The following is a 13139-nucleotide window of genomic DNA, read 5'->3' as shown; positions in this document are numbered from 1 at the left end:
GTTGCTCACATGTGGGATGGAGAGGTAAAATATATATATTTAATCATGATTTTAAATATTTGATTTGTGTCCATTATACTAATTGAATTGTTTGGCGTTGATATATTAATTTTGGCAATACTGTGATACATTAAAGTGTTTTAAGTATGGTAGGAAGATATGAAAATGGTCGTAGCCAAATGAAGCATGGTTTCAGGAAAGTATTAGAAATGTCCAAACCAAATGATGTTTGTAGGACATCATTTGGTTACACTGACCAATGTTTTTTATTTATATTTGTTAAGAGATGACACTTCGAGACGTCATCGTTTCATCTTCCCATTAGTGAGATGAGTATCACTCTAGATGATGTGTCATGTGTCATTCATCTTACGATCACATGAAAATTATTGGATCATGCTCCAATTCAAATAGGTAGTGTATTAAACCTTATAGTTACACACTTAGTATTAAACCTTTGAGGAGATTAACAAGTATAATTGGGAGCATTTTGTTTAGTTTACATGTACTTAAAGTTAGATAAATCTAGTCAATGGAGGACGAGATAAATGACAGGAAACAACTGTCTATTTTAGGTAATATAAATACATGTAAATTATTAATTTCATAGTACTTGTATATACATATTACTAATTTTCATCTGAAACATTTATAGGTTGGATCCTTCAGCATTTTCCAAGTATCGTCGGGTGGTATTATGTTATCGAGTACAACGAAGATTTGCCTAGTGCAACAAAGATTTTCCTCGTTCATGCATGATTAACCCACAAAGAGGGAATCCAACGACTGAGTCGTACACACCTGGTATTAATCACATTTTGACAGATGATATATGTTTCACACCCTACATGCTATTGACCACATTTTGACAAGCATGACCTCTATAAGAGAATTGTCGGTACTCTGGATGATTGACTTGTGAGTCTCAACTTAAGTACTCGCATCCTATCCAAAAAAGGATCCTCTCATTTAGCTGCTACGTTTTTTGCATGAATTTTCCACTCTACGATTATTCATCGTAGCAAAAGATATCCTAGTTTCAAATAAATTTGTACAAAATGCGCATATTTTAAAAGCCATTCAATACAAATAATTTGCCCACCGAGATTTTTTTATGGGCCATTTCTTAGCAGAAAAACAAATTTTGAGAAATCATATCTTGTTAAATAGACACAAACTCTTTAATATGCATTTACTACAATATAACTCATTTCACGAAAACACAACCACTTTTCCATCGGTGCTTGATTTGTTCTACTAGAAATTAAAGCATCATGAATTACATCGTATTTTTTTTCAAAAAATCTCGTGTAATCTTTTTTAAAATTACTAACCTAACAAATAATTTATAAGTCCCTATTTAATTATAATTTAACTCTAAAATTTTTAAAATCTTATACAATTGTCTATCTTATCTTATAGACCCTCAAAGGAATTTGATCTTTCTCTCCCAAACCTATCAAAAGTGAAACAACAAGAAATTCATAATTATCCCTCACATTGAATATCTAAAATTCACTTAATATATTTGTACACGGATGTTTGTTTATGTTACTCACTTAGCACCCCTAAAAGATTTTTTTTATATTTATTTATTCCTTTCAAATTTGTGATTATCATTACTTAATGTCGGTTAAAGAAAAGAATATTGCTATAAATAGTGGCCTTTTTTAGTCTTGATACTATTTTTTCCATATAAGGAGAGAAAAGTTAACATCATTTCGTTGTCGAATCCAATTCGCTTTTCAACGTGAACATGACAATTCCACTTCCAATTTTTTTGGCCCCTTCCCGTAGTGCTACAATAATTTAAAAACTATTAAACTTTACATTTGATACTTTTTTTTAACAAATTTTAATGGCTATCATATGAGTGGCTGTCACAGCTCACAAACCATGACAAAATAATGATGAAAAATATCTTCCATCCATCCTAAATTATATATAAATAAAATATTTTTTATTTGTTAATAATATAATTAGAAAATGAATATTAATATTTTAATTTATTAAATCATTTAATCCTTGTTCATGAGAGATGACTTAAATTATGCTTTATCAAACAATATACAAAATATTTCACGTATTCAATCAATTACATTACAAACTATTATTTGCATAATTTTAAATCAGAAATGATGAAGGTCAAATTCTTTCAAATCATCAAACAACGAAAATTGAATAACATACTGTCTACCCTCTACTCTCTATTATAAGCTACGATTTTTTTTTAAAATTTATTAAATAATATATAAAATATATAATAATGATCACATACACTATTTAATAAATTTAAAAAAAAAAAATTTTTTTTTTTTGACTTTCGCACCGGTTTCCGACCTACATAGTAGACCGACTAATCCGGCTCGTGCTACGGAGGCACGTGCACTGGCCAAGCGTTGTTTCTACAACGAATCGAACTCGGTATCCAAATAACGTCATTTGCAGAGACTCGTTTGCCACTCGAGTCCAAGCGCTTGGTTAATATTTTTCTTATAACTAAATTACATTTATATTAATATTAGTCATAAATAAGCAAGTATTTTCAAAAATATTAAAAGTTTTGATTTTTATGTTGTCGTTATAGGTAGGGGTGGGAATAGGCCAGGCCGGCCTACAGGGGCCTATAGCCTAGCCTACTTAAGGCCAGGCCAGGCCAGGCCAATTTGATAAAAAGGTCAGGCTTAGGCTTTTTTAAAAGCCTATTTAATAAAATAGGTCAGGCCTAGGCTATTAAAAAAGCCTATAAAGCCTTATAGGCCGGCCTATATTTTCATATATATTAAAATTAGTCTAAATAGGTTGGCCTATAAGAAAAAGTGTTAAATAGATTGGTCTATATATGCATATATATTAGAAAAAATGCTAAATAGGTCGGTCTAAATGTTCATATATATGCGACCTATAAGGCTTCTTAAGTAATATGAATTAATTGAAAACATTAATAAGAAAGAGGCTTTTAAATAGGCTTTCAGGCCAGGCCAGGATTTTAAAAAGGCTAGGCCAGGCTGAAAAAACGAGCCTATAGTAGGCCATAGGCCAGACTCAGGCCTTGTAAGTTTATCGTAGGCCAGGCCCACGCCTTATAAAGCCTAGCCTAGCCTAGCCTATTCCCACCCCTAGTTATAGGGTATAGCTTATTGACAAATATTATCATTTAATTAAATATTTGTTGGAAGGAGATTAGAGGTGATTTGATGGGGACAAATTTGACACGTCCTATTGAAATTGATGGATTTTTTTATTTATTTATTTGCAAATGAGTCGGGTCAGGTTGATCTCGTTGTTTAATTTTGATAGTATATGTTTCAGTTAGAATCAGGTGATTATTTTTGAGTTTTTAGGAATTGAAACCGATCGAATCCAATTAATTTTTATTTTATTTATTTTTACTTACTATAGGACTAACCCATTATAAAACGAGTTTCATAATATTGTCAGGTTATTATCATTTTTATAACTTAATGATGATATTTTGTACTCTCAAGAGTACAAGACATGTAATATGAAACTGTAAGTTTTATTTAGTTTGTGGTTTAAAATATGACTGACTAAATTAATGTTAAATGATATTAAAAATGTATCACGTAATAATAACTTTAAAAAAAAACAGAATGTTTGTGAATTTTATAAAAAGAGCCATATTTATGTGTTTAGCTCAATAAATATTAAATCGATCAAGCCTATTAATGCCAAAACGAATCTACCGAAAATCAAAATTTTATCGGTCAATTTGGGACCTTTAAAATGAAACCGCAGTTTACGTCAAATTTAAGTTTTGGACTCAATATTAACTTAAACCGACCGATATTCAATCCTAATGATTCGGGTTCAAATTCAGGATTTCAAATAAATTTCTCGTACAACCAAATTACAATGATGTAACAATGAAGACGAAAGTTTTGAATTTAAAATTTGGTTAGTAAAAATACCTAATATTTGATAGAGAATTCTTGTATAAAAATACACATATATCTATATTCTTATAAACAATCAATAAGGTGTTGCTATTTTAACTCAATTTTAAATTTAATTTTTTAAATTGAAATCATAGGGTGGTGGTGATAAGGAATGAGAGAGAAAATTTATTTTTTATTTTTTAATGGTGAATTCTTATTTACCCAACACAAAAAGTTGGGTAGAGTTACCCTTAGGGTGTGTTTGTTTGAGAGATTAAAATTATAATCTCAGGAATGTTATTCCTAGGAATGTTAATCCTAGGAATTTTATTCCCATCAATTTGTTTGGTAAATAATTAAGGTTCCTTGGAATAATTTTGAATTTTATTTTATTTATCATTTTAAAAATAAAAAATAATGGGTTGAAATATTATGGAAGTGGGTAGTTATAGTTAGTTATTTTTTATTTCCATGGGAATAAAAGATTCCCACCCTTTGACATGGGAATAAATATTTACAATTTCATAAGTAACTTTTATTCCTGGGTATTATTTATTCCAAGGCATTTTTTTTCTTTCCCATCTACCAAATAAAGGAATAATTATTTCCAGCCTCAAATTCCCAGGAATTATTTTTCTAGCACCGAAACAAACACATCCTTAGTGTAAAATACTTTGGAAACAAACAAAAAAATATATTATTTAATAATTAATTAAATAGGATAAAATTAAATGTTACAGTGTGATTGGTGAAAGGTACCCTACCCAACTTTTTATGATGGGTAGAGAAGTTGTCCCTATTTTTGATTGTTTGTAAAACTGCGTGTTATTTTCATTTCTATTTAATTTATTTATATTTAATAAGTCGTATAAGAGAATTATGAACACGTCATTCATCACCTAGTCAAAATGTTTATTTATGTTTGTGTTCTTTAGGCAAGTCGACTTCAACAAATGATATGAAAAGATGAATTGTGTAAAAATTTATGAGGATTAAAGGAAGCTATTAAGGATGTGTTAAATATTTAGTATTTTTTTTTGTTAAATTTATTTAACCAAGAGAAAAAATATTCAAGTCATTTGAGTTGTTGAGGATATATAAAAAGATGATGGTAAAATGGGTCTATAAGGTGACACCTATAGACATTAAGGGGTTTTTGTGTGAATAAATGATAGGGTGTCCTGTGTGTGGGAGTGATGAAGATTATTTCGTATGATATGTGAGGTTTAGCGGAAGCTGCTAAGAAGAAGGAAACCCATAGTCTTGTTATAGAGAAGAAATTCGTGGTTGTCTATATTAAAGAAGCAAAATTAGAAATGGTGGAAGAATTTATTGGGATGACGTTGTGGGGTTCTAGTGATATGTGTTTCCCCAATAAGCCATACGTAGGGGCATATGGAGAAAATATCACCATATAGGATATTTTGTATATGTTTGTTGATCATACCATTAGTATTGATCATGCACTCATTATCGAAGAATCAAGCATTTTATATGACAAATGTTTATGATCCATGTGATGAAAGAGGTAAACAATCATCGTAGAGTTTCTTGAGTGATATCATTAGAAGTCATATTCATTTGAGTTTATAAGTGTGTGTGGTGATTTCATTTATGCTCATTCTATTGAAGAGAAAAAGAGTAGGGTGACCGAAGATATGTATAACGACTCCATTCATTCCGTTCAATAAGTGCATTGAAAAATATGTGTCGTTTGATTTACCTTTGTATTGGAGAAAATCTATGTGGTATCGAAGAGATGGTCGTTTCATGGGCAGATTAGATAGCTTTTATTATCAAATGAGTGGTGTCAGACTTGACCCATTGTGTGTAATTAGCTTTGATTCGTGGTGTTGGACATATGACCCATACATAAGATGAGGTAAAATGTGGAGTTTTAAAAAAAATAATGATTTAAAACAAAATTATTTGAGAAATCAGAGTTTAAAACCATTTTATAAAACAATTGAAAATATGCAGCAGAAAACCAAAGTAAAGAAAAATAACTAAAAAATAAAAGAGATAAGGGAAGAGAAATAACACCGAAGAATTATACATGTTCGGCCAATAAGACCTAATTCCGTCTCCAAGAATTGTTATTGAGAATATCCATTATGCTTGAGAGCTTTAAGAAGGTTAAGGGATTTATGAGTTTAACCTTCTTAAAGCTCTCAGTTCGGTTCAGAGGATAGTCAACTCAAAAATCTGTGTGGAAACCACTCAAAGGAGTTTTGACCAAAGACAACTTGGTCATATAAGAAATAATATCAACTATTACATTGAGGTTCTAAGGTATGCAAGCAAGAAGAAAAGATATCACATCTACTCTACTATACAAACAATTAATAAAAGATTGACCAATCTGACTATTATGCCCTTAGTTAAAAATTTCTTTACAAATAAAAAAGGGCAATTTGGTAACTAACAAAATCACATATCACTTTTTCAACCTTTCAATAACCAAGCGCCAATTGTCGGCTTCTCATTGGTCCAACTTTTCAATAACCAACTTTTTCTTCCCAACACACTTCTTCTCTCTCTTACTTAAATTTTGAAATTTCTTTCACATTTCATTTTCCCACACTTTCTTACTTTCGTTTTAATTTTTTTCATTTAATCACAAAAATTATTAATAATCTATTTTTTTAACTTTAATAAAATTAAATATTTATTTATCTCACGGGTCACTATTAATACAACATTTAATTTATTTTAATCGATCATTACACACTTTCTCTTTCTTAATTAAAATTTCAAATTTCTCTCAAATTTTCTTCCCACACTTTCTTACTTTCATTTTAATTTTTTTTCTCTATTTATGTATCAACTCTAAAAAATAATTTATTTTTTAATTTTAATAAAATTAAAAATATTGTAATATCACGGGTCACTATCAACATAATACTTATTTTATTTTAATCAATCATTGTTTTTATTAGAGAGATAATATTCTTATTTTTAATTTTTTTTTCTTCATTTCAAGATTTTTTTAAAGATTATTTAATACAATTAAATTCATATGATTATTGTTCATTTTATATTTGTATTTAAATATATTTTATATCGGATCAAATACATTTTTTTATTTCACGGATCATTATCAACAAAGTATCTATTTTATTTTAATCAACAATTACTATAAATTGAGAGATGATTTTTATTTTTAAATGTTAAAATTTCATTTTTTTATCTTCATCTTCTAGATTATTTTTTTATATAATTATTTAATATAATTAAATTTATATAATATTTTTCATTTGTAATTAAATTATTTATTAAAAATTTATATATATCTAATTAATTTCATACAATATTAAATAAATTTACCCGTACGGAAACACGGGTATCTTACTAGTTTATTTTTAAAATACACGGGTATCTTACTAGTTTATTTTTAAAATACGAGTTTATTTTTGGCTAAATTTAATGTAACATTCTTAAATCGGGGATCTCATGCATTCTTCCGAATGAAATTTACGCTCATACTCTTCAATTATGTGACCCTCGTTCCTTTAATAAGGAGAGGCTCGTCAATACGTTTAAGTAATCTAATTGAAAAACATGAGTTATTTGGAAAGGTAAATTTTTGAATTTTTAACACTAAAAAAACACATCTTTCACCATAAAATTAAAATTCCTTTTAGGTGGTGGCCGAAGACAAAAAGGTGAAGATGTTTTTTTACATAAAGTTTTGGTGGTGTAACTCATATGTTTGTAAGCAAAACGGATCCGGCCTCTTAGACATATTTGTTTTGTCTGTACTTTTTTATAGAGGTTAAGGTGTTAGGTATGTACTCTTTAATATGTTTACTTTATTTTTGCGGGTGTAAATATTAACATGAAAATTTGCAGGTTTTAAATTTAAAAGGTGCAATATCCGCAATTCCGTCTCGCCCCACACTCATTTTTTTTATGAGAAAGACTAAAATTTTAGGTCTGCATCTTCAACAAAACTCGATCTATTTTTTTCCAAACTTTTGTAACACAGACTTAAACGGAAACGGAGTGGAAATGCGTACTCTATTTATACATATTATTTCATCCCCTATTTGTACATATTATATCATCCGGTTGAACTATGGTTATTGTTGCCACCTCTTATGTGTTTTGACATCTAAGATTTTTCATTAAGGCTCTACTCTTACATATCTTTTGATTGAGTGAATGATTTTTTTAATATTATTTTTTATTTTTTATTTTTTTAAATAATTTTTTTTACATTATCAAACAGTTGTAATTATTAGGCCATTAATATAAATAGAATATTTAAACCTTAACCTTAGTAGTACTATAAACCTTTTCATGGTTATGTTGCGCATTATATTTTCATGGTTATGTTGCGAGCAAATATTCTTCCACTGAGCATACTTTCGGTTAGTTGAGATTCATTTTCTGTGAAGCAACGCTAAAGTCCTTTTTTACCTCACACTTTTTTGGTGTCCTCACTCATCATCATACACCAATAATAACCGGTACGCTACTTTTTGTTCTGTGCTTTCAGAGCTTCTTCCAGGTTCTCCATTTCTAACTTCAATTTCATGTTTCTCATTGAAAAAATAGTAGAAGCACGTGTGTTTGTGGTTCTTATTTTATTATTTAATTAACATTGTTTGTTTTGAAGTTGGCTTTTTTGCAGGAAAATAAACAATTCTAATTATGTCAATTTTTTGTTTATCCTAAATTTTATGTTTTTTTATGTGTATGTTTTTGTTGGTATGTGAGTGGCTCTTATTTGTTGTGTTTTGTTGGTTCAAAATTTTACTCTGCCCAACCTTTTTATCTCCTTAAATATTTTCCTTAAAGACTTGTTTTTTGTTTTGTTTCTGAAATCTTGTTTGTAATTGGCAATCTGGGTATTTTAAAAATATTGAATATCTATGAAGCACTGTCACACAGATACCATAATTTGAGAAAATGGAAGTAATTGAATGTAATCACATATGTCGGTGTGGCATGAATGTTAGACGCAACATATGTCAGACAATCAAGGTCGACGTGACTTGATCTTGCATAATAAATCATGAATGTGTTGAAAAAACAACGGTTGAATTTCTCATCAACACAAATCAACGATTGAGGTTACTTATTTTAGCCTCTAAAGTGAATTGTTCACTTCAGATGAGCTAAACTCATTTCTTACAAACTTTGAACGGTCGTTTGTTAATCGAGAGTTTGCTTATGCTAGGTCATGAGTTTGGTTCTGCATAGTTCATGGAGTTTGTTGTTTGCCATTGCGAGAGTGAAAGTCTGCTTGTGACAAGAGATTTAGAATGCTAATACATACTTAAATTTAGTCTCTTTCTGCTTTTTGTGCAGAAACATTGCAATGGCAACCTGTATACCTGCTGGAAGGGGCACATTGCATTATAGAGTGGCAGACTACAAGAGACAAAGCTGTAGAAGAACTGCACGGGTTTCTGATATGCCTATCAAAATCAAGAGATACTTGCGAAAAGATCTTTCATGGTGAACATTTTGATGCATAGTTATGTCATATCTCACTATCTGTTTTTTTTTATCTAAATATGAGACCTTCTTTGCTTCTCAAGAGTCATTCCATTGTTGTTAGTTAGCTGTTAAAACATTTACGCGGAGCATTCTCAAGGTACGGTTAGAAGATTTTGATCTAGGAATCAAGATTAGCGATCTCGGATCTTGCTAATGGTAACATGTGTAAGAAAGAGTACCTATGCAACATCAACACTTCAGATTCAAAATGTGTCACTATCTGGTGTCCGAAATTGACACATGTGGTTACTTTCGATAATTTCATTTTTTTCAAATTATCATCTGTGTCGACGTGTCAGTGTCCTGTTTGGTATTTGTGTCAGTGCTTCATGGAAGAATACTTGTTTTCTTTGCTAGAGTCAAATTGTGAAATCTTACTTCATAGATAGACTTTCAGACTCATTCTTTTTAGAGAAACTAATGATTTTCGATTGTTTTGCGGTGTATATATTTAGGTCTAAATGGGTATCCAACTCCAAGGTACTGCAGATACACAGATGCGAGTTTTCTGAACCTCCGCTTTGTAAGAATCAGAAATTCTTCAAAGTCATTTCTTCATCCAAAAAAAACGATCATACAAAATACTTTGACTTTTCCGTCATTGGGAGTGGAATCGCTGGCCTCAGATATGCGCTTGAAGTTGCAAAATATGGAACTGTTGCAGTCATAACAAAGGCTGAGCCTCATGAATGCAACACAAATTATGCTCAAGGTGGTGTAAGTTCTGTGCTATGCCCTTCGGATTCTGTGGAGAGTCACATGAAGGACACCATTGTAGCTGGTGCTTATCTTTGTGACGAGGAGAGTGTTCGGGTATGTTCTAGACCTATTAGATTTACCGTGTAAATTATTCTCTCAACACTGGCTCTGTTTGGATAAAAAATTAATTAAGCACTTATAGCATAAATGCTTATTATTACTACTGCATTGAGCATTACAACAACGGTATTTTCTATAACATTACCTTCTAATTCATTTTTTCCAGGTTGTCTGTACCGAAGGACCAGAGAGAGTCAGGGAACTAATTGCTATGGGCGCATCGTTTGATCACGGGGAAGACGGTAACTTGCATCTAATGAGGGAGGGTGGTCATTCACATAATAGAATTGTTCATGCTGCTGATATGACTGGAAAAGAGATTGAACGTGCTCTATTGAAGGAAGTTACCAGCAATCCTAATATTTTTGTGTTTGAACACCATTTTGCTATAGATCTTCTCACTTGTCAGGTTTGTTCTCTTTTTTGTTTTTTCCGGTATTCCTAAGAAATATTTGGAAGTTCAAATTTTGAAGAACATTTTGAACGTTTTGATGCATTCACTAACCGAAAAGTGCCACTGTTGTTACAGAATGGATCTGATATAACTTGTCTTGGTGTTGACACACTGAATACTGAAACCTTAGAGGTGGGAAAAGTAATTGCGTGTAATTGTTTGAGACCAAAATCACTTCCATCAGTGAATATTTTCTAATCTTTAATCTATTTTAGCTTTTTTAGGTGGTAAGATTTCTTTCAAAGGCGACGTTACTAGCGTCAGGGGGAGCTGGACATATTTATCCTAAAACCACAAATCCATTGGTAGTTCTCTTTTCTAGAGTTTGAATTCTCCTTTTCCTATTTTGCTGCTTGGTTTAATTTTGATAATGCAATGGTTGAAGTATAAATAAAAAATAAACGAGCAATGCGTTCTACGTTAAGCTAAAAACATTGAGCCATCAAATTCATTCTAGTTTTTGCATGCTTAATATGTTGATTTGTATATGCTGTATCTCTTGCACTGTATTGAAAGTCTTATTTGAATGTTAATTTAACTTGTGTTTTAATGTCACAGGTAGCCACCGGAGATGGAATTGCAATGGCACACCGAGCTCAAGCTGTGATTTCTAACATGGAGTAAGTTGATTGCTTCATAACTGTTAATATTTACCGGTGAATGAATAAGGATACCCATGTCAAGTCTTCTAGTGTTTTTTATGATAGAGTATATCGTATTTCGTTCCTTTCTGTGGTGATATTTTTCTTCTGTTTTTTAAAAATCATGATCGATGCAGGTTTGTACAGTTCCATCCGACCGCCTTAGCCGATGAAGGGCTTCCTATACAACCAACCAAGCCTAGGGATAATGCATTTCTGATATCTGAAGCTGTAAGAGGTGATGGTGGCATCCTTTATAATTTAGCCATGGAAAGGTTTATGCCTTTGTATGATGAAAGGGCGGAGCTTGCCCCAAGAGATGTAGTCGCAAGAAGTATAGACGACCAACTTAAAAAGCGTGACGAAAAGTATGTGCTCCTTGACATTAGCCACAAGCCGAAGAACCAAATTCTCTCACATTTTCCCAATATTGCTTCAACGTGTCTTCAGTATGGTTTGGACATAACACGTCATCCGATCCCTGTTGTTCCAGCTGCTCATTACATGTGTGGAGGAGTTCATGCCGGGCTCCAAGGAGAGACGAATGTGAAAGGTCTCTATGTAGCCGGTGAGGTAGCATGTACAGGTTTGCATGGAGCAAATAGACTTGCTAGCAACTCATTGCTCGAGGCACTCGTTTTCGCACAAAGAGCTGTTCAGCCGTCTGTAGATCAAATGAAAAGCTCTAGCCTTGACCTGACCGCATCAAATTCATGGCCAAGACCTATTGTGCCGTTTTCACTTGGAAGTAACGCCAAAGACAAAATTTTATCTGCGACGGATGAATTGAGGAAAGAACTACAATCTATCATGTTTTACTACGTAGGAATTGTGAGGTCAACAATATGGCTAGAGACAGCGGAGAAAAAAATCGGTAGTCTTGAGGCGAAATGGGAGGAGTACTTGTTTAGGCATGAATGGAAACCGACAATGGTGTTCCCTGAGATTTGTGAAATGAGAAACCTTTTTTGTTGTGCTAAGTTGGTGGTTAGCAGTGCCCTTTCAAGGCGCGAGAGCCGCGGATTGCATTACACCATTGATTTTCCGAATCTCGAGGAAAGTGAGAGACTTCCAACAATCATTTTTCCAAGTTCACATTTGAACAGTACATGGAGTTCTAGGCAATTACACAAGCAACCTATGTATCAATAAGGCATCAATTTCTACCATTATATATATATATATATATATATATATATATATATATATATATATATATATATATATATATATATATATATATATATATATATATATATATATATATATATATATATATATATATATATATATATATATATATATATATATATATATATATGAATAGGTAACTTTAATTGAAATTCAGCAAAATAAATACCAAAAGAGAAGGGAATAGTCATTGGCTAGAATTTGCTATTCAGAATGTCTTTCCTCTCCCTTATAGTTGTCAACTAATTATTTTATCCATGAGGTGTCAACTCATTGCTAAGACTTTGACCTTGTAACCTCTAAGGCCAGAGCTCAAATATATATGTATAGGTAATTTGTGTCACTCTCTCTTCTAACAGCCTTATCAGTTTGAGATTGTGATAAAATCTCAGATATATATTTTTATGTATTATGTCATCACCATTCTAGTTTTTGCATGCATACATGTTTTTCTTGCAGCAACCAATGAAGCACAAATACTCTAAAATCTATGCTGTATCGTATCTGATACGTACAAATATGCCGCCAATATACGTTCGAAAGAGTATCCCTGCATCATTGGTTAGAACCTCACTATGGAGATGCTTCTTGCACAGTTTTTCATTTATTAATGCTAAAATCTACATT

General features: G+C 31.4%; 1 protein-coding gene across 2 annotated transcripts; it reads left to right on the top strand.

Annotated features, from left to right (window-relative positions):
- Positions 1-8217: 8217 nt before the first annotated feature.
- Positions 8218-12503, top strand: LOC131652737 (L-aspartate oxidase 2-a, chloroplastic-like). Of its 2 annotated transcripts, none has more exons than XM_058922686.1 (8): positions 8218-8371; positions 9216-9365; positions 9863-10220; positions 10393-10635; positions 10756-10812; positions 10905-10985; positions 11239-11300; positions 11459-12503. In XM_058922686.1, the coding sequence occupies exons 2-8, from the start codon at positions 9226-9228 to the stop codon at positions 12471-12473; spliced, it is 1956 nt and encodes a 651-aa protein (XP_058778669.1). In that variant the 5' UTR covers positions 8218-8371; positions 9216-9225; the 3' UTR covers positions 12474-12503. The 2 variants fall into 2 exon arrangements, with proteins under 2 accessions (XP_058778669.1, XP_058778670.1); XM_058922687.1 differs by having other exon boundaries at positions 8233-8412.
- Positions 12504-13139: the final 636 nt, after the last annotated feature.

The sequence above is a fragment of the Vicia villosa genome, linkage group LG2 (assembly GCF_029867415.1).
Source record: "Vicia villosa cultivar HV-30 ecotype Madison, WI linkage group LG2, Vvil1.0, whole genome shotgun sequence".
Classification (NCBI taxonomy): domain Eukaryota; kingdom Viridiplantae; phylum Streptophyta; class Magnoliopsida; order Fabales; family Fabaceae; genus Vicia; species Vicia villosa.
This window is presented reverse-complemented; position numbering and strand designations above follow the sequence as displayed.

Bases quoted from the DNA above. Each gene is read 5' to 3' on its own strand.
- LOC131652737 (XM_058922686.1), top strand. From the start codon at position 9,226: ATGGCAACCTGTATACCTGCTGGAAGGGGCACATTGCATTATAGAGTG. The intron at 10,221-10,392 runs GTATGTTCTAGA...CATTTTTTCCAG, and splicing joins GTGACGAGGAGAGTGTTCGG to GTTGTCTGTACCGAAGGACC. The intron at 11,301-11,458 runs GTAAGTTGATTG...TGATCGATGCAG, and splicing joins GCTGTGATTTCTAACATGGA to GTTTGTACAGTTCCATCCGA.